At 41.5% G+C, this 19,996-nt stretch overlaps 2 protein-coding genes across 3 annotated transcripts in view; one reads left to right on the top strand and one right to left on the bottom strand.

Annotated features, from left to right (window-relative positions):
* The window catches only part of VILL (villin like), a 73,102-nt gene extending 66,043 nt beyond the window's left edge, over positions 1 to 7,059 (top strand). The window contains exons 18-20 of the mRNA XM_032234631.1: positions 588 to 656; positions 4,041 to 4,289; positions 6,231 to 7,059. Coding sequence (XP_032090522.1) covers positions 588 to 656; positions 4,041 to 4,289; positions 6,231 to 6,344 — 432 coding nt within the window. The 3' untranslated portion in view covers positions 6,345 to 7,059. The remainder of the gene's footprint in view (positions 1 to 587; positions 657 to 4,040; positions 4,290 to 6,230) is intronic.
* Positions 7,060 to 11,551: 4,492 nt separating this feature from the next.
* PLCD1 (phospholipase C delta 1) overlaps positions 11,552 to 19,996 on the bottom strand; it is an 83,576-nt gene continuing 75,131 nt past the window's right edge. For both annotated transcript variants that reach the window (XM_032235563.1, XM_032235562.1), the window contains exons 13-15: positions 19,227 to 19,359; positions 16,075 to 16,224; positions 11,552 to 12,112 (exon numbers count right to left, since the gene is read on the bottom strand). In XM_032235563.1, the coding sequence (XP_032091454.1) occupies positions 12,021 to 12,112; positions 16,075 to 16,224; positions 19,227 to 19,359 (375 nt within the window). In that variant the 3' untranslated portion in view covers positions 11,552 to 12,020. The remainder of the gene's footprint in view (positions 12,113 to 16,074; positions 16,225 to 19,226; positions 19,360 to 19,996) is intronic.

The raw sequence follows: 19,996 nt of genomic DNA, 5'->3' as shown, positions 1-19,996 counted from the left end.
ACTACGCTGAATAGAAAGTCCAGTCAGACTTCTGACAATAAAAAGGAGAGAGAAAAAGTAAAAACGTTCACTTTGACTGTAACCTTATATTCTCCGCTTGCTCTCTCTCTCATCAGTCTTTATTTTAGATTAGTTCTCTTCATTTAGGTTGTTCTCATAAATCAGAAAAAAGGTAAAAATCTCACCATGAACGACATGCTCTGCCTCCCTCCCTTCATTCTTCTTTCTTTCATCTTCCTTCCTTCCTTCCCCCCTCTCTCCCTCCCTTCCTTACTCAGCATAGTTCCTGCAGAAATTATTGAATATAGTTTAATTATTTTGTAAAAGTTGCACTTTGCAAGGCCCTTCCAAAGCTCCAGAACCATCGCAATAGTCCAGCCTCAGTGTAATTAAAAGAAGGATACAGTGGATGGGCTGAGAAAATGTTAATTAAAAGCATCTTCTGGAAGGTCAAGCTGGTTGTACAATTTCCATTTTCCTTGCCTCTGGGAAGTGTCCTTCAGATTTCTGCTGGCAACGTTCCTCTATGGCTTAATTTAACCACTTTTTTGTTTTCTAAACCATGATCCTTTCTCTTCCCCTCTTAGGATGGAAAGTCGTATGAACAGATGAAGAGCAGTTTAGGAGACGTCTCTGCCATATCAGAAATCACAATGGTGAGTTTATCTGATTGACTGAAGAAGGGGGGATCTGGGGGTTGCCCCCTTTCCTTCCAGAAATGTGGGGGTCCGATATATAAAACAAATGAATTAACCTGAACAAGGACAACTTCCCCATCTGCATTACTGTTGAGCCATTGAGCTGTGGTGGCGCAGTATTGCAAGCAGACGCTGCCCACTGCTGACAGTTCGATCCTGACCGGCTCAAGGTTGACTCAGCCTTCCATCCTTTTGAGGTGGGTAAAATGAAGACCCAGGTTGTTGGGGGCAAATAGGCTGACTCTGTAAAGTACTTGGAGAGAGCTGTAACAGCACTGTGAAGCGGTATATAAGTCTAAGGGCTATTGCTTTTGCCATTATTCTTCCTAAAAACTCACCCCAGTTCTGTCTACAAGCCAAGAGCACACGTGAAATCAAAAGCAGAAGGCCCAAATCAATAATGAAGTACCAATAAAGGAAACTATTTGTAGCTCGGGGTTGAAATAAGGTAGTCCTTAATAGTCTTCTTGCCATGATCCAAACTAGCAAACATTGTCAACAATAATAATGTTACCTAGCTTGGATAATGAAACATCTGCAAGAAAACAACCAAGTTCGGAGAGCATCAGGAAGCCATCAATAATGAAGGCCCAATGCAGTATTCCATTCATCCATTCATCCATTCATCCATTCATCCATTCATCCATTCATCCATTCATCCATTCATCCATTCCGTCCAGTGAGTACACTATTTGTTTTGTCAAGCGTGTATAAGATAATAGATATAAGTATATACAAGATTATGAATACATGAAATGGATATGAATAAAATGGGGTTGTTAGGACAGGGACGGTATAGGCACGCTGGTGCACTTACGCACGCCTCTTACAGACCTCTAAGGAATGGGGTGAGGTCAGCAGTAGACAGTCTGAGGTTAAAGTTTTGAGGGTTTGGGGAAGAATCCACAGAGCCAGGTAGAGCATTCCAGGCATTGACCACTCTGTGGCTGAAGTCGTATTTTCTGCAATCGAGTTTGGAGCGGTTTACCTTGAGTTTGTATCTATTGTGTGCTCGTGTATTATTGTGATTGAATCTGTAGAAGTCGTTGACAAGTAGAACATTGTAGTAGATAATTTTATATATTATGCTTAGGTTAGACCGAAGATGGCGTACTTCTAGATTGTCTAAGGCCAAAATGTTGAACCTGGTGGCATAAGGGATTCTGTTGCGAGCAGAGGAGTGGAGGACTCTTCTCGTGAAATATCTCTGGACTCGCTCAATTGTGTTAATGTCTGCTATGCAGTGCGGGTTCCAGACAGATGAGCTGTATTCGAGAATTGGTCTAGCAAAGGTTTTGTATGCTCTGGTTAGCAGTACAATAATACCAGAGAAGAAACTACACAAGATTAGATTAAGAACTCTTAAGGCCTTTTTGGCAATGTTGTTACATTGGGCTCTGGCACTTAGATCATTAGAGATGAGGACTCCAAGGTCCTTGACAGGGTGGGGGGTCGTCTACGAGTTCATATCCGCCCAGCTTTTATTTTATGTTTTCAGGAATGGAAGAGAAAACGATATTCTCATACATATGCATAGGACATAGATGATGTAAGCAGAGATATTTATAATTAGCAAATCTTCAGTGATGGCACAGGGGAAATTTGTTTTTGGCATCCCATGCCTTATAGTGACAAGATCCATCCAGGCTGGCTGAGAAGTTATGGGAGTTGAAATCCACGCAGGCTGATTGTGGAATTCTGGGAGTTGAAGTCCACACACAAGGTTGAGAAATACTAGCAATAGCAATAGCAGTTAGACTTATATACCGCTTCATAGGGCTTTCAGCCCTCTCTAAGCGGTTTACAGAGTCAGCATATTGCCCCCAACAACAATCCGGGTCCTCATTTTACCCACCTTGAAGGGATGGAAGGCTGAGTCAACCTTGAGCCGATGAGATTTGAACCGCCGAACTACAGAACTGCAGTCAGCTGAAGTAGCCTGCAATGCTGCACTCCAACCACTCCACCACCTCGGCTCTATTATACATAAGGGGTAGGCAGAAGAGCAGGTAAACTCGTAACCGATTCCGAGCAAACAAGTTGACTTCCAGAACTAGACTGTTATTGATTTTCTCATTCTTCCCAACCCAGCCCTGGATTAACTATTAAGCAATATAAATAAATATTTAGCTTAACAAACAAAGGGCACCACAGAGTTTTCTTCCCCACCATCCTTGCCATCATGCTCAAAATTTAACCAACATATTTGTAAGTTATCATTCTCTGACAGATTTGGCTTTATTCTGCCTTGTTAAATGAAGTATTTGTTTTGGTGCGGTGAGTTGCTAAATTTTTAAGGGTTGGGTCGAAGGTGCAGTCAGATACCATCTTGGTTTCTGTCTCACGGTGTGAGTTTCACTTCCATCAATTGGCACCATGATTGGGTTGTGTGTGTAAGGCATTGTGTCTCAACCTTCGGCGCTTGAAGAAACGTGGACTTCAACTCCCAGAATTCCCCAGACAACCATGCTGGCTAGGGAATTCTGGGAGTTGAGGTCCACACATCTTTATGTTGCTGAAGATGTGTGGCCCAGATAGCAATAGCAGTTAGACTTATATACCACTTCATAGGGCTTTCAGCCCTCTCTAAGCGGTTTACAGAGTCAGCATATTGCCCCCAATAACAATCCGGGTCCTCATTTCACCCACCTCGGAAGGATGGAAGGCTGAGTCAACCCTGAGCCGGTGAGATTTGAACAGCAGAACTGCAGTCAGCTGAAGTAGCCTCCAGTGCTGCATTTAACCACTGCGCCACCTCGGCTCAGCAGCCTGCAGTTGGGTTTCATTTTTATTACAGTATATTCAGGGATGGGATTGAAATTTTTTAGCCCGGTTGTTGATTGGGCATAGGAGGGGGGGGCATGGCCTACCCCGCCTCCTCATGGTGGGGTGCGGGGTTTCAGCCTCCCCGGGTTCTGGAGGCTTTCTCCGAGCCTCTGGGAGGGTGAAAACTGCCTCGCCATGCTCCCGAGGCCCTGCGGAACAGGCCCATTTCCAGATTTCTGGAACTTCCAGTAGGCCTGTTTTTCGCGCTCCCAGGGCCTCCACGAGGGCCCTGTACTTACCTGGCATTATTAACGGGCTGCATGGAGACTCCAGTGAGGGGAGGGGTGGGCGTGGCCAGCCAGTGCTTATAACAACCGGTTCGGCAAACCAGATGCAAAATTAAGCAACCAGTTTGCCCAAACCGGTGCGAACCGGCTGAATCCAACCCCTGATTATATTACTGATTATTCCTGGGTACATCTGATCAACCGATATTAATCAAGGTAGATAAAATTCCTCCGCTAAGTGAGGTACAAAGCGTCTCTCCGTTTCACAAGCTTTCCTTTATTTCGACAGGATCTGAAAAATACCAACTTCAACCACAGAAGTACCAGCAATAAGCCTGCCACTGCCACTGCCAATGCAGACCTTTCGGAAGCCAGGTCAAGTCTGCCGGATGACCAAGCAATTACTCATAGTAGTAACTGTTACAACGCCAACACAGCTTGTCAAGAAGCAAATGAGATTGGTACATTTCCTAGAGATCTGCTGATTAACAAGACGGTGGATGAGCTTCCGGAAGGTGTGGATCCCACCAAAAAGGAGGTAGGATGGGCTGTCCCAATCAGCATTACGTAATGGTCGGTTCACACAATGTACAATTTTGGGGTGTTGCCCAGATGTTTGTTCTAAGACACTCATGAACTGCATCCCAATAACAAGGGAAGGTACCTAGGTCTTCTTCGCAGAGGCTGTGGCCATGTTTGGGGAGGGTGGTTGACTTTTTCAGAAATGGAGTATTAAAGAGAATATTTGTAGCTCAATGTTGAACTGTGGGTTCCTTGGTGCTCTCTGAGCTTAGTGGTGTTCTTACAGAGTACTGATGATGTTACCTACTTTGGTGATGAAACGTCTCCAAGAAAATCACCAAGCTTAGAGGGCAAAGGATCCCACAATCCTCCTCCTCCTAGCACTGATGATATTATCTAGTTCAGGAATGAAATATCTGCAAGAAAACAACCAAGCTCAGAGGACCCCCACAATGGTGTATCTGTGTCCTTTTCACGTACATGTGGGTGATTGCAGTTCTACTCTGGTAGCCTCTGGAAAAGGACTTTGCCAACTTCAATATTGAGAAGGCCTCCTCAGGTGACAGGGATAAAGTTGTGAATAGGGAACACCCTAAGAATGGTACTAGTATCTGTTGGTATCTCACCCATCCTTCCATTCCCCCGCCATCAGAACTGGTGAAGCTTTTGGGACGAGAAGCAAAACGTGTTTCTTCTTCTTCTTCTTCTTCTTCTTCTTCTTCTTCTTCTTCTTCTTCTTCTTCTTCTTCTTCTTCTTCTTCTTCTTCTTCTTCTTCTCCTCCTCCTCCTCCTCCTCCTCCTCCTCCTCCTCCTTCCTCTTCTCCTTCTCTTCTTCTTCCCCTTCTTCTTCCCCTTCCCCCTCTTCTTCCCCTTCCCCTTCTTCTTCCCCTTCCCCCTCTTCTCCTTCTCCTTCTCCTTCTTCTTTTCTCCTCCTCCTCCCTCCTCCTCCTCCTCTCCTCCCTCTTCCCCCTCTTCTTCCTCTTCTTCTCCTTCTCCTTCTTCCGCCACCTCCTCCTCCTTCCTCTTCTCCTTCTTCTCCTCCTCCTCCTCCTCTTCTTCTTCTTCTTCTTCTTCTTCTTCTTCTTTTCTCCTCCTCCTCCTCCACCTCCTCCTCCTCCTCTCCTCCTCCCCCCCTTCCCCTCCTCTTCTTCCTCTTCTTCTCCTTCTTCACCTTCCCACCACCTCCTCCTCCTTGAGGTTAAGAACAGTCCAGTTGCCTTTTGAAATGGCACATTTGAGACACCTAAGACCTGGATGACCAAGAATCTCCAAAGATATAATAGAATAAAAAAAAATTCGATATTTTTTTTAATTTGGGGCCAGCTCCAACTTCTGAAGGAGAATTCTATATTTGTGGAGTGCAGGGTTCATCCTAGGAGAGCATTTACAGCACTTGTGAATGTAGCCAATATATTGATTTTGGAAAGGAACATAATTTTCAAAGTTTGGAGTTGTAGTGGTGCTACATAATCGTCTACTGGAAACTTCACCCCAAGGGCCAGAAAATATTCTGCATTTTAAGAAATTCTTTCTAACACAGTCAAGAGGAAACTTCTACCAGTTTCAGAAGTGTGCAGCTAGGTTCCAATTTGAGGATCTATTTGCAGACAGTCCTCGACTTACAACAGTTCATTTAGTGACCGTTCAAAGTTACAATGGTACTTTAAAAAAAAAAGACCTGTTTTTCACACACCCATTGCAGCATCCTCGTGGTCTTATGACCAAAACTCAAATGCTTGGCAACTGACATGTATTTATGACAGTTGCAGTTATTCACTTAATAACTGCAGGAAGAAAGGTTGTAAAATGGGGCAAAACTCACTTAATAGTCACAAGACATCTTTTTCAGTCACCAAACAAATGGTTGAAAGTCGAGAACTACGTCTTATTATTAATTTTGTTAGCAAAGGAAGAATAATCCATTAAAGGGGATCTCTTTTTTTTGTTCTCTTTGCAGTTCTTCCTATCTGATGCAGAATTTTTGGATATCTTTGGGAAGACAAAGGATGCATTCTACCAGATGCCTGCATGGAAGCAGCAAAATGAGAAGAAACAGTTTGGATTGTTTTGAACAAAAGGACAGGTAGTTTGTGACACCTGAAAACAGGATAGTCTACAAGTGTGTGTGTGGGGGGGGAACAAAGGTTAAGATGGGGCCACAAATTTATCTTAGAACTGTCAATGCAGGTAAAAATAATTGATGGGACTTCGATCGCTCAGTGGCTTACATCATCTTGGCTATTTTGACTTCCTGACTCAGAAAGAAGATGGATCTTGGAGGAAACTTTCCCTAACTTCAAATGGACAATTTAAAAAATAAAGTCTTCTCGAAATCTGTATGGTCAATAATAATCTTAATGAAAATGATTCCTCAGCTGGAAAAACAGTACAAAATTGTTCTATTATTTTCACAAGAAATACATGAAAGTTTCTCTCAATTGTTCTTTATTTTTTTTTAAAAAACATTATTTTATTTAGATGTTCTACTTAAATGGAAGCAATTTGAGGCAGCCATTTGGGGGATACCTGACATATATAGAGATAGTTGTATGTGAAAATTTTTGACTCACTACTTGTCTGAAACTGGGGTGGAATTGAAGAAGTGAAATGCACTGAGTAAAAACTCAAGACATATTTTTAGATGCCAAACAGAAATGCGGGAAGGACTTAAAAACCTATAATATATATTCATGGTCAGTTTTGCAAATACAGGTCACCCTTGAGTTACCACAATTAAGCCCAAATTTTGTGTTTCATATTTAACGAAACATTTGTTAAAATGACTTTCACCCCATTTTATAACCTTCCTTGCCACAAATCAGGCATCAAAAGATTTTTCTAAAAAGTTCCATTTTAATTATGACAATAAAAATGCAGTCTTGATAGTGGACTATAATTATTTGTATTTTTTTTAAAGAGTGGTTTTTGTGGGTTTTCTTTTTCCTTTTTGCATTTTCCCCTTCATTGACATCAACATGAGGAAAGGTGTTATCACATTTGGTTTCCAGTTATAGGCTAAATCTGATTTATATGATTTGAATTTTTGGTCCATGGATGCCATGAAAGACTTCTTGGGCTTTTATCAAGGTCACGATGGGTGAAGAATGGGTGGGATTATATTCTTACTGGAGGCCAGGATGGGATTTAAAATCTGCCCCTCCATTTTATTTCTTTAGTTCAATTTTTAATACTTTTAATAATATTATGCCAAGCTACATATATTTAGTAACTAGCTGGATTCCCCATGCTTTGTGACGAAATTATGTAATAGAACTATTCTCTATTACATAATTTATGTAATCTATTACAGGAGAAATTCGGTTCACAATCCCTTGGCTCAATGGTGGTCAGAGATTGAAACATATAAGGGAATATCCCTCCCGCTGCCGAGTCAGAAAGCAGTTCCTTAGGTGGAAGGCATAGACGTTTTGGTGAGGTACTGATGTTTAGTACTGTAAGGAGCCCCAGACCGCTCCTGAGTGAAGGAATGGAACATCTGCCAGTTTGAACTGAGGTAACGGAATGTGAGGCAACTGGCAGTTAGAACAGAGTTCTTTTCAGGTGGGGAGGGAGAGTAGAATGTCTAACTCCTTAGCATCAGAGCATGTTACTATAGGGCAACTGGCAGTTGGAACAGAATTCTTTTCAGGTGGGGAGGGAGAATAGAATGTCTAACTCCTTAGTATCAGAACATGTTACTCACTATAGATAAACACTGTATAAGAAATACTAATGATCTGATGGTCATTTTGAAAAATCCTTTCTTAGCGAGCACCTAGAAATCAAGAGGAACATATGTGCCAAATTTCAAGTTTGTAGGCTTTACGGTTCTGGAAATTTTGTGATGTGTGAGTTGTATTTTGCTTATATATATATTATGTCATGGAAATTAGACATGTGATCTGAAGGCCCTCCAAAGATAATGTAAAGGGTCTGGGGAGATTAGGTTACATGCTTGCATCCTGACAAAACCAAACTCTACTCAGAAATTTCATGTATGTCACACCCATAATCCTAGTTTACTCCCTATGTTATCATGAATCCTACAGATTCCTCATCACACATTCACTCCCAATATATATGTTGTATATTCATATAACATACCATACTACAAACTGACTATGCCAACTGCGTGAGTCACTAAATCAAAATATTGGCTGGTTTATGGTCTGCCATTTTGAAATAAATAGCATGATCTGCCTGCAATCTCCTTTGATGCCAAAAAGAAAAAGACAAATAACAGGTTTTTTTTTTTTTTAAAAAAATCATTTATTTAGGGTACTGTTTCCCAACCTTAGCAACTTTAAGATGTGTGGACTTTAAGACATGTGGACTTCAACTAACAGAATTCCCCAGTCAACATGGCGGAGGTCTGGGAATTGAACTGCACATGTCTTAAAATTGCCAACAATGATCTTGCCCCTTTCCAACTAAATGGTGCTTCATAAATTGGGCCTGAGTGAATCCTTTAATTGCACTATGATTGAAATCAGCTTCAGGCCTCCTATAGTAAAGTTATCATAAATGAAGATACCATTCAGGTAAAATTGATAGTTCTTTCCATCCCCCAGCTCTCCCCCGGATTTAGACACTGCTTTTCAAAAGTAGAGCAGAGATATAAAAACTCCAGAAACAATAGCCTTAAAACAATATTTATCTAATTTATTTTGTGCAGGATACCTACAGCCATCTTAGAGAATACAGGAAGTCCTCAACTTACAACCATAACTGAACCCAAAGTTTCTGTTGCTAAGTGAAATATTTGTTAAGTGAACTTTGCCTCATTTCACGACCTTTCTTTGCCGCAGTTGTTAACCGAATCACTGCAATCACTAAATTAGGGCTTCCCCAATGATTTTGCTTATCAGAAAGTCGCAAAAGGGGACCACGGGGGACTGCAAGCGTCATAAATTTGAATCAGTTGCCAAGCATCTGAATTTTGATCACGCGACCATGGAGATGCTGCAACAGTTGTAAGTGTGGCAAAAGAGTCGTAAGTCGCTTTTTTCGGTGCCTTTATAACTTTGAATGGTCACTAAATGAACTGTCATAAGGACTACCTGTATATTAGGATTAGTTCAAACCTGTCTTGTCTGAAAGCAGGTGAAAATGCAAACCTTTGCTTAATTGGATAATAATTTCTTTTTAAAATTCTAATGAAAGCAGAGGAATAAAAGCAGAGGTTCATAAGAAAAAAAATTAGTTTGTACAAGGAAGCTCGAAAGAGTTCGAAAGTCCTGGATAGAGCTACAAATATATATAAATAAAGCAGGAGTTCACTTGTAGCTGTGGTTATCATTTTGACTTTTCTTTAAACTCCTCCTGGAGTACGTATTTGCAAGGACATTGACTCAAAACACCTGGATATGCAATCCTAGAATTTTTCTAGAATAATCCCCATTTTCAACAGTTCAAAGGGAAAAAAAACTTTATTAAAGATTTCATTATATCACAGTAATCAAATCACTGTTAAGCACTGCCAACAACTCTGTTCACTGAAATATTCATCTGGTGGATTTGGAAGAATTCCTTTTAAGTCATTTAGATTTGCTAATCAAAGTTGAGTTTCGGCTCCGATCCATTGCATTTGGAATAAAACACTCTCCTTAGAAAAACCTTGCATATATTTGCAGCAAGTACAAAACATTTACAGAGGCAAACAATCTCACAACTTATTTTCCTTCAAAAATAATTCCGCGATTGTAATCAAGGTTTAAACTAAATTACAGCTCATTACTAATAAAATGCTATCAACCGAATATCCACTTGCTGGAATCCATCATACTTTAATTTCACTACTTTAGTTTAAATAAGCCTGGATTTAATCCACTACCATTGTGTTTACCCCAGATCCCAAACCACAAAACTGCCAGAAGTCAGATACACAGTGTGAGGACACAGCTAATGATTTCCCCCCCCCTCAAAAAAGGATTTTTTGCAGCTATAAAAATAAAATAAAAATCAAACTATTCCTCTAGTACTACTTTGCTGATGCAGCAAATGACAGAATGTGCAATATTGGCCTTATAAGAAGCACCCTGAGGCTCTGATTGGTCAAGTTACTAGTCCTTATTGTTGCTCATTTAAACTCAAGGGGAAAACAGGTAAGTGATGCCAGTGAAAAGTCGAAAGAGTGTCTGGGAGAATTTATGCTATAGTCACAGGAAAGTTGTGAGACCCTTTATATTGTGCATTTCTTGACTGATGAAACTGATCAGAATTAGAAACTGCAGGGTGTGCCTATTTTATAACTACAGGAAGGGCAGATCATCAAATCCATTTTGAGACACCAAATTAAAACTCTGGAAATATCCCAGCTTAGTCCTGGTTACTTTGTGGTAAGTCCAATTTCAACATGGTCAGGATCCAACCATGGTTGGAAATGTGGCATTCTACTATAGGGATTCCTGTAGAAATTACGTTTGGTCCGGACATTTCCCCCCTACAAATAAATTCCCGGGGTAACAATAAAATTAATAAACCTTAGATGGAGTTTAGCAACAATGAGGATTAGCAATGCAGATCACAGAAGCAAAGGCACTTTGATCATCCCACAGGTTGATTCTAAGATCACACCTGTATATCAAATCTGAGTTAGGTTCCTTTTCCCGTTCTCCCAATTTGAGAGTCTTTTTTTTTTTTTAGGAAGCTATCAAATATTTTAAGTTCGCATTAAAACAATGTATAGGCAGTCCTTGACTTACAACTACACTTGGAACCAGGATTTGTCTTGCTAAGCGAGTCGCCCCTGATTTTATAACTTTTTTTTTAACATGGTTTTGTAAACAGAGGTGGGTTGTCACCGATAGTGGAAATTGGCATTTGCTCACCAAACCGGTAGGGGCAGCAGGCTGGCCGCGCCCCCGGACAGGTTCCCGTTGCTGGCTTGGTTTTTAATCATTTTTTAATGTTCTGCGCATGCAAACCAGCAGCAATCTCGGCAGCAGCCTATCCCTGGTTGTAAAGCAAACCACTGGTGGTTGTTAAGTGTATCAGACGTTAAGTGAATCCAGTTTTCCCCCATTGACTCTGCTTAACAGAAGCCAGCTGAGAAGGTCCCAAAATGTGATCATGTAATTCTGAAAAAGCTGCAACTGTCACAAATACATGCCAGTTGCCAAGCTTTTGATCATGTGATGGTAGGGATGTTCCAATACTCATAAGTAAGCGGACTGGACATCAATCACTTTTTCAGTGCAGTTATAACTTTGATTGCTCAACAAATAGTGGTAAGTTCAGGACTAGCTGTAGACGTTTTTGTTTTTCTTCATATCTTCCCTAAGAGTTTCTTCCTTCTGACACCCACTTTTTATAAAGCAATTGTCCTTCATTTAACACAGGGAATGGGTGTTTTTCCCCACTGACCTTTGCACTGTCACACTAGAAAACATGAAATTTGGGGAAGTGCAAACGTAATTCAGATTGCATTAAAATAAACCTAAAAAGAAACATATTTACTCTTTATTACTACTATTCCTCTCCTACAACACCAGTAAGAGCTCCTGAGAGTTCTTTTGCCCTAGAAAAGCAACTAGGATTAAAAGTTAAAGCACAACTTTCGAAAGGCAATTTTTTTTTCTAGCTGTTTTCCAATGTAAATATTCATCTGGCATTAAGGCGCGAATGGATCACCACACACGGCCTCCGAAGAGCTGAGTTTTTTTCTTTGCCAGGGGAAATGTAAAAAAAAAAAAGAAAGAGAGAGATCGAGATCGCTTGTGCATTCCCTGAAGTTTGTTTCTTCTTTTTAACAATTGTCCGAAATGTTGATATGCACAAAGAGTGTGGCAGATGGGTACTGATCTCCACTCTTCGTCAAAAGGTGAATGTGGCGGTAGCCTTGAGAAGGGGAGGAAAAAAGAAAAAGAAGCATTAATCTTTGTTTTCTTTGACATTATTAATTGCTGGTGAGCTAAGTATCAGCTCACTTTTTTTTTTATTTTGTAAATGTAAATGTGTTTTTATTTTCCATTTTCATTTTCGTACAGTCACGTATATACTGCGCATAATCGGGGCCATATAACATTAAACAATAAACACAGCCATTCCTCTTATCAGCAATACCCCCCAAAGTAAAAACCCAATGTACCTCTTCGACCCTCCATACACCCTTTCTTTCGCCCCCCTCCAACTTTCCATCTTCCCTCCATCATTCCCCTCTATCCTACTTCCCCTGCCCCTCTTCCACTCCTCTCTCCCGATACACTCACTCCCTTCCTCCTCCCCCTCCCTCCAGTCCTCTCTCCCACCCTCTCTACCCCTCTTTCTTCTGTCCCTCTACTCCTCCCTTCGGTGTATTTCTACTATCTATTAATATATTCAGCTTGTCCTATTTTTACAGTGGAATTAAAGAGCAACAGTATACAAGTGCAATCGTGTTACTTTAGTATCTAGCACATACTATATATCCCCCCTCCCCCCCTCCCCCCTAACACCCCACCTCCCTTCCCCCCCCCCCGACTTCCCAGAGCCCGTAAACAGTATAGATTTTTAACAAACACAGTCTACAATATATTAAGACAAAGGAAATTGGGAAAAAAAGAAGTTAATAACATCTCTGCATTGAACTCAGCTTCTTCCTGTTGCACTAGCTATGAACAGTTTAGATTATTCCTAATCTCTTTTTTTTTTTTTTGATAGATCTCTAGGCATAAAGGTTGTCCAAATTGGGAAGATGCCACCATCATTGTCACGTTTATCCCCATTTTTCTGACCTAGGCTTCCCAAGATCATGAAGCCAACTCCTCATTCCAATAAAAACTCTTTTATTTAGATTAAAGGGAATTCCTCTCCAGCAAAGTCTTGGCAAACAGTTTTTTGAGAGATTTCACAAATACAGACCTTTATCAGGCTTGGAGAGTTGCCAGGTTGATATCTTCCAAACGCCACGCTGTAGCAGCAATTAATTGGCAAGAAGTCAGGAACAGATCTTCTCCCTAATGAATGGATCTAATTGTCTCCTGCAAACTCCACTCCCTTTTCGCTCCTCTTTATTCCCTCTGGGAGGGGCCATTCACCTTCCACCTGTGCCTTTACTCCCGAGTCAGCCCTTGTTCCTTAGCTGTTCCCTTCTCTTGGCAGCTCTGCACATGAGCACACTGGGAACAGGCTCCAGCTGTTCTTCTTCCCCACTGATGTCTGACTCTGAAGGCAGCTGATAACTGGCATATGGCCCTGGCCCCCTCTCTGCCTCCGACACAGAGCCCTCATCAGAGCCTTCCCCAGACTCCAGGACTGGCCCGTGTTCCTCCCCAACCTCCTCACTCGCTGAATCTGCTACCAGCTCCGCTGGCTGCTGGTGGGCCACAACACCCATCATCATTTATTGGCCACTGAACTCAACTAGATTCTACATGGCTTATAAAACTAGGACCTTGCTATAAAAAAAAGCTAAAAATCAGATGGACAGCCTAAATTAAAAGGATCCAATCAACTGCATCATCAGTAATAGATCGTGCAAGATTCCTGTGTTTTCTGTGCTTGAAAATTACTTTGCAGAAAGGGCTGCTACAAGGAGCAATTTAGAAGCAAAGGATGAAAAACAGGCTTGATTCCTTCCATAGTAACAATCATACACTTTTGATTCCGCAAGGAAGATCCGAAAACTAGGTACCATTGCTACCTCTGCAATGAGTAGTTTGCTCATCTTAATAGGCTTAGTAGGCTGTTTTTCAACTATGACATCCTTAGGATATGTCAACATCAATTCCCCAGCCATTTTAAAGTGGCCAAGGTTTAGAAACACTGACCTATATCCTCAAAGTGAACTCAGAATCATTCAGAGGATCCATTCCAAAACAAAAAAAAAATATTTCCATTGCTGGGACTCCCCAGAATCATCTGAAGGACTTTTTAACATTTAAAAAAAGAAATTTAAACTAATTGCAGGTAGCTTACATACCACAAGTACTTACAACCACAAATGGGAACAGAATTTCAGTCAGACAGTTTAGTTGTAAATCGGTTTTTTAAAAACTATTGTTGCAATTCCATTTTTTGGACAGTGGAGGGCGACATGCTCCCAAACAAGGACCTTCACTCTGGCTTAATAACAACCACACTCCCAAGGTGCTTAATTACAATACCCATCGTTCCCATCCAGCATTTCCTTGTGGGATTTTGCCCAGCGAGGTAAAATCTTGCTCGATGGGCAAAAAATGTTGGGCAAGCTTGGGAACTGGAAGAACTAGAAGCCATAAACTGGAGAAGGGGAGACAGAAGAAATTATTGAAAAGTCTAAAATCCTTCACTTAATTTCCCATTTCATTGGTTCACTTGCCTCCAAATTCTTTTCTTTCAGCTTCTGAGAAAACTTATTTTTATTATTATTTATTAAATTTATTTTAAAACTTATTTTATTATTATTTATTAAACTTCCACAGCAGCATCCCTCAAGATCTGCAGTAAACTTTCAACTGAATGGAATATACAAACTATATATATATATACCATTAAATCAATAATCCTCAATTTACAACCATTCCGGTTGAAGTTGCAACGGCACTGAGAAAACTTCCCTCACACCTATTTTGGTCGCAACATCCACAGAGTTGTCACACGATCAAAATTTAGGCACTTGGCAACTGGCATGTATTCACAACGGTTGCGGAATCTCACAATTTTGTGATCACCATATGTGACCTTCCTGATTGGTTTCCAAAGTCAAAAGAGGAAGTTGGATTTGGTTAACAACTGTGGGATTTATTTAAGAACAGTAATGATTCATTTAATGACCATGGCAAAAAGATCATAAAATTAGGCACGACTCTCTTAACAACGGTCATCTTTAGCCACAGAATTTCTGTTTACAAGCTGAGGACTGCCTGTGACTCTTAAGAGATAAGAGTCCTTTAGTACAGGTGGCCCTCGACTTACGACCACAATTGACCCCCAAATTTCTGTTGCTAAGTGAGACAATGTTACGCCATTTTGCATCCTTTCTTGCCACGGTTGTTCAGTGAATCACTGTCACTTTATCAAGTTAGGAAGACGGTTGTTAAGTGAACCTGGCTTCCCCGTTGACTTTGCTTGTCAGAAGGTTGTAAAAGTGGAATCCCATGACCTTGGGACACAGCAATGGTCATAAGTATGAGTCAGTTGCCAAACGTATGAATTTTGATCATGGGGATGATGCAATGGACGTAAGTGTGAAAAACGGTCATAAGTTACCTTTTTCAATGCTGTTATAACTTTGAACATCACTAAATGAACTGTTCTACATTGAGAATGACCTGTAGTAAGTGGGGCTTTACCCATGTGTAAAGTGCACATTAAATTGTACAATAAAAATCTTGGTTTTGGCTTTCCTTAGCATTTGATATTGGCTGAATTTACCCCCGTAAAAAAATCCCTGTGACCATGAACGGAAGAGATTTTAATTAGTGTTTTAAAATCATTATTATACAGCAATTTTAGGTAATGATTGTTTTGCTTTTATTGTTTTATTAGATTGTTGTTCCCCACACAGTCATTTTTCACAAGACAAGCAACCACATAAATTTGATTAATAAATAACATATGAATGATTTCTACAGTTATTATATAATGGTTTTAGGCAATAATTGTTTTATATTGATTGTTTATCAGATTGCCATATTCCACCCAAAGTTATTTTCCAGGACAAAGGATGGTCCATATAAACTTTATTAAAAATTAAATAAATTAATATTTATATTATTATTATAATACCCTAAACTTTTCCATGATACCAACAGGCCTAGAAAACAACCCTCTCCTCTTTAAACCAACAGTGGTGTTCTGGGTGAAAAAGCTACCCCCCAAAAAAATAAAATAAAACTCACCTTGCTTCAGACTTGTGAAAGGGGCTGTGAATTGCCCAATAAAATCATTTTTCGTTGAGGCATCAAAATCTTCTACCATAAAACGGACCAGGGCAAGTTGCGGTACGTCAATTTCAAACTCAAATGTTTCGTTCCAGGCTGGATTAAAACCTGGGCAAAAGCAAAGCAGAACCAAATGTTTATTTATTTTATCTCACCTTTATAATTTTTAATGTTTATATATATATATATATATATATATATATATATATATATATATATATATATATATATATATATATATATGCATTTATTAGGTAGGTAGATAAGTAGATAGGTGGGTAGGGTTCCACCACAAAACCGCAAAGCCCTTATCCATGCTGACATAAGTGCGGAGGGCAAATCCGCACCGTCCGAAGCACTAAGGAAAAACGCGACCCTACCACGATGACATAATCACGGAGGGCAAATCCGCGCCTTCTGAAGCACTCAGCACTCAGCACCCTAAACCTAACCCTAAACCTAACCCTAAAGCAAACCCCTAAACCTAATCCTAACCCTTACCTTAATTTAAATCGGCTTTCTGCCGCCGCACTGTTTTAAAGCGCCCTTCTGCCGCCGCGCTGTTGTTGCGGCGTTGATGACGCATGGTGATGACGTCGCGGCTTTAGTGACGTGGTTTTATCACCGCTATTTTGACGAGCACGGTTTTGTCGTGCCACGGGTGGGTAGCAGTCATGTGCAGTTAGGGGAGGCAAGGGAGGCAGGGCCTCACCACTGTCATGATGAAAAGAAAAATAATAATAAAAGGAAAAAGGCTGAGGTAGTTGCTGCCAGAGTCACAGTGGATGACTCTGCTTAGTGCTAAACTGCAGGAGGAGGCGAGAGAACCACGTGCCTCCTTTAGTCTATCTTTATGATCACTTGAGCAGAGTTAAGCAAGGGTTAAAAGGTGAAAAATTCCTTATGCAAAGGAGGCATGTGGTTCTCTCACCTCCTCCTGCAGGGGGCACTTTGTTTAGAGCCTTTTGTTAAACAGTTAAGCAGAGTCATCCACGTGGGGACTCTAGCAGCAACTATCCCAGCCTGGCTAGAGCAGCTCTTGCCTTTTTCTTTTTACATTTTCACATTTTCATCATGGCAGACAAGAGGAGAGTTGAAATATTCTGTGACACAGCTGGAAAAGGTATGTGGGTCGTGGGTCGGAGGGAGGAATTCAAAATTATTTGTAAGTAATTGTAATTTGCATTATTATAAGTAATTTTTGTGTGTATATGTGTGTGTGTGTGTTTTACCCAGCTCTGCTGGTGCGCGGGCTGGCACTTTATTTTTTATTTTTTAAAGCCATGCTGCCACGCCTCGCCATAGAGCGGGACACGCCGTCTTCCGGCCATACAGCGGGTCCCGCTGTATGGCCGGGGTGGCGGTATGCACTGTAAAGTGCCGGTGCGCCTTCCAGCCATAAAGCAGGACGTGTCTCGCTCTATGGTGGGGCACGGCGGCATGCACTTTAAAGTGCTGGTGCACCTTCCAGCCATACAGCAGGTCCCGCTGTATGGCCGGCGCGGCAGCATGCATTTTAAAGTGCCGGCACACCTTCTGGCCATAAAGCAGGACGTATGTCGCTCTATGGTGGGTGTGGCGGCATGCACTTTAAAGTGCCGCGCGCCAGCACTTTAAAGCCATGCCGGCGCGGCAGCATGGCTTTAAAGTTCCGGCATGCTGGGCTGGGCAAATCCCGGAAGACGGGCGGGAGATGGCGCTGGCGGCCGAAGCCCATTCTGTCACCATCCCTGAGGAGCCCCCGCCGCTGCCTCACTCCTCCTCGTCTTCCTCGTCCTCGAGCGGTGACAGCGGCGGCCACGTCTCGCAGAGTCACAGCAGCGTCTCTGGCATTTGCAGGTGCCGACCACGCCTCCTACCGGCTCCCTTCGCCGCTCGAGAACGCTGCCTCAGCTGGGCAGATCGGGACTTTGGACAAGAGTCTTGAAGATTTATTGATCAGGGTAGATGAGTTTGTGGGAATGCTGGACATGATTAGAAATGATTCTTCTCAAGTAAGTGGTGCAGTGGTTAAATGCAGCACTGCAGGCTACTTCAGCTGACTGCAGTTCTGCAGTTCGGCTGTTCAAATCTCACCGGGTCAGGGTTGACTCAGCCTTCTATCCTTCCGAGGTGGGTAAAATGGGGACCCGGATTGTTGTTGGGGGCAATATGCTGACTCTGTAAACCGCTTAGAGAGGGCTGAAAGCCCTAGGAAGCGGTATATAAGTCTAACTGCTATTGCTATTGCTAACTGCTAATTAATGAAAGTGTGCCACATATTCATGCAAAGGCAATGGAAATGAAGAAGCTCTATAGAAAGATTGACAAACTAGAGGCCTTTGTAAAAATGATTGGTAATAATGTGGCTGGAATGGAGGAACAGATCATAAAGGCAGAATCAGACCTTGGAAAGGTAGGTAGGTAGGTAGGTAGGTAGGTAGGTAGGTAGGTAGGTAGGTAGGTAGGTAGGTAGGTAGGTAGGTAGGTAGATAGATAGATAGATAGATAGATAGATAGATAGATAGATAGATAGATAGAGATGGATGGATCGATCGATGGATGGATGGATGGATGGATGGATGGATGGATAGATAGATAGATAGATAGATAGATAGATATGGATGGATGGATGGATGGATGGATGGATAGATAGATAGATAGATAGATAGATAGATAGATAGATAGATAGATAGATAGATAGATAGATAGATAGATAGATAGTAGAGATAGATAGATATGAATGAATGGATAGAGAGATAGAGAGATAGAGAAAGAGAGATAGATATGGATGAATGAATGGATAGACAGACAGACAGACAGGGATGAATGGATAGATTTTTTTCCTTTTTCCATTGAAGGTGTTTTGCTTCTCAACCAAGAAGCTTCTTCAGTTCTGACTGAATGATTGAAGATGGAAAGATTTATATTCTGGTCATTAGTACTCCTTCTGAGAGTCATTGAAGTCACTTCCTTCCTCCACCATTCAGTCAGAACTGAAGAAGCTTCTTGGATGAGAAGCGAAAACGTCTTCAAAGAAAAACCAGGGAAATCCAGTTTCCTCTTGAAAAAGCACCTTTGGGACAATCATGGCCTGGGTGACTGAGAACCTCCACGGACATTCCTCTTACCATTATTATCAATTACTTTTGTTTGGTTCTTCCCGTTATCCCGCGAAACACCGTGGATCTCCACAACCACCTTGGGGTCCACAATGGAATTTTTGCTTTTGTTAACTTTTGGGAGTTGTTGGCCAGAGATGATCTGCGAGAAAAAGGAAGTCGAAAGAGAAAAGCAAGATCTCAATTTCTTGGCAGAGGTCCTAAGCCCATCCTAACCTTCAAAGACTCAGTTCCATAAGTGTGTGCAAATACATGTATGTATGTATGCATGCATGTATGTATGTAAAAATAATGGCTTTCTGTCGCGATGGTCTCTTGTGATGAGCCGATAGACAGAGAAAGGAAGCAGTAGGCTTCCTCCCATATTTGGGCATACCAGGGGTTGTGACACTAAATACATACCTATTTCCCTGGCTCAGCTGATAAAGGAGGGGAACCTTGTGGCTTAGTGGTTAACACAACTGCTTAATACGTAATACAGCACAGGTTCAAATCCCAGTAAGGGTATGGCTAGGGTATGGAGAGCTACACAGCTTGAAATAGATCTATACAAGTCTCCCTTTATTTATTTATCAGCACAAATGCAACACAAATGTAACAAAGGCAACAGTAAAAATAATGGCTTTCTGTCGTGATGGTCTCTTGTGATGAGCCGATAGACAGAGAAAGGAAGCAGTAGGCTTCCTCCCATATTTGGGCATACCAGGGGTTGTGACACTAAATACATACCTATTTCCCTGGCTCAGCTGTTAAAGGAGGAGAACCTTGTGGCTTAGTGG

Source organism: Thamnophis elegans, chromosome Z (assembly GCF_009769535.1).
Source record: "Thamnophis elegans isolate rThaEle1 chromosome Z, rThaEle1.pri, whole genome shotgun sequence".
NCBI lineage: Eukaryota > Metazoa > Chordata > Lepidosauria > Squamata > Colubridae > Thamnophis > Thamnophis elegans.
This window is presented reverse-complemented; position numbering and strand designations above follow the sequence as displayed.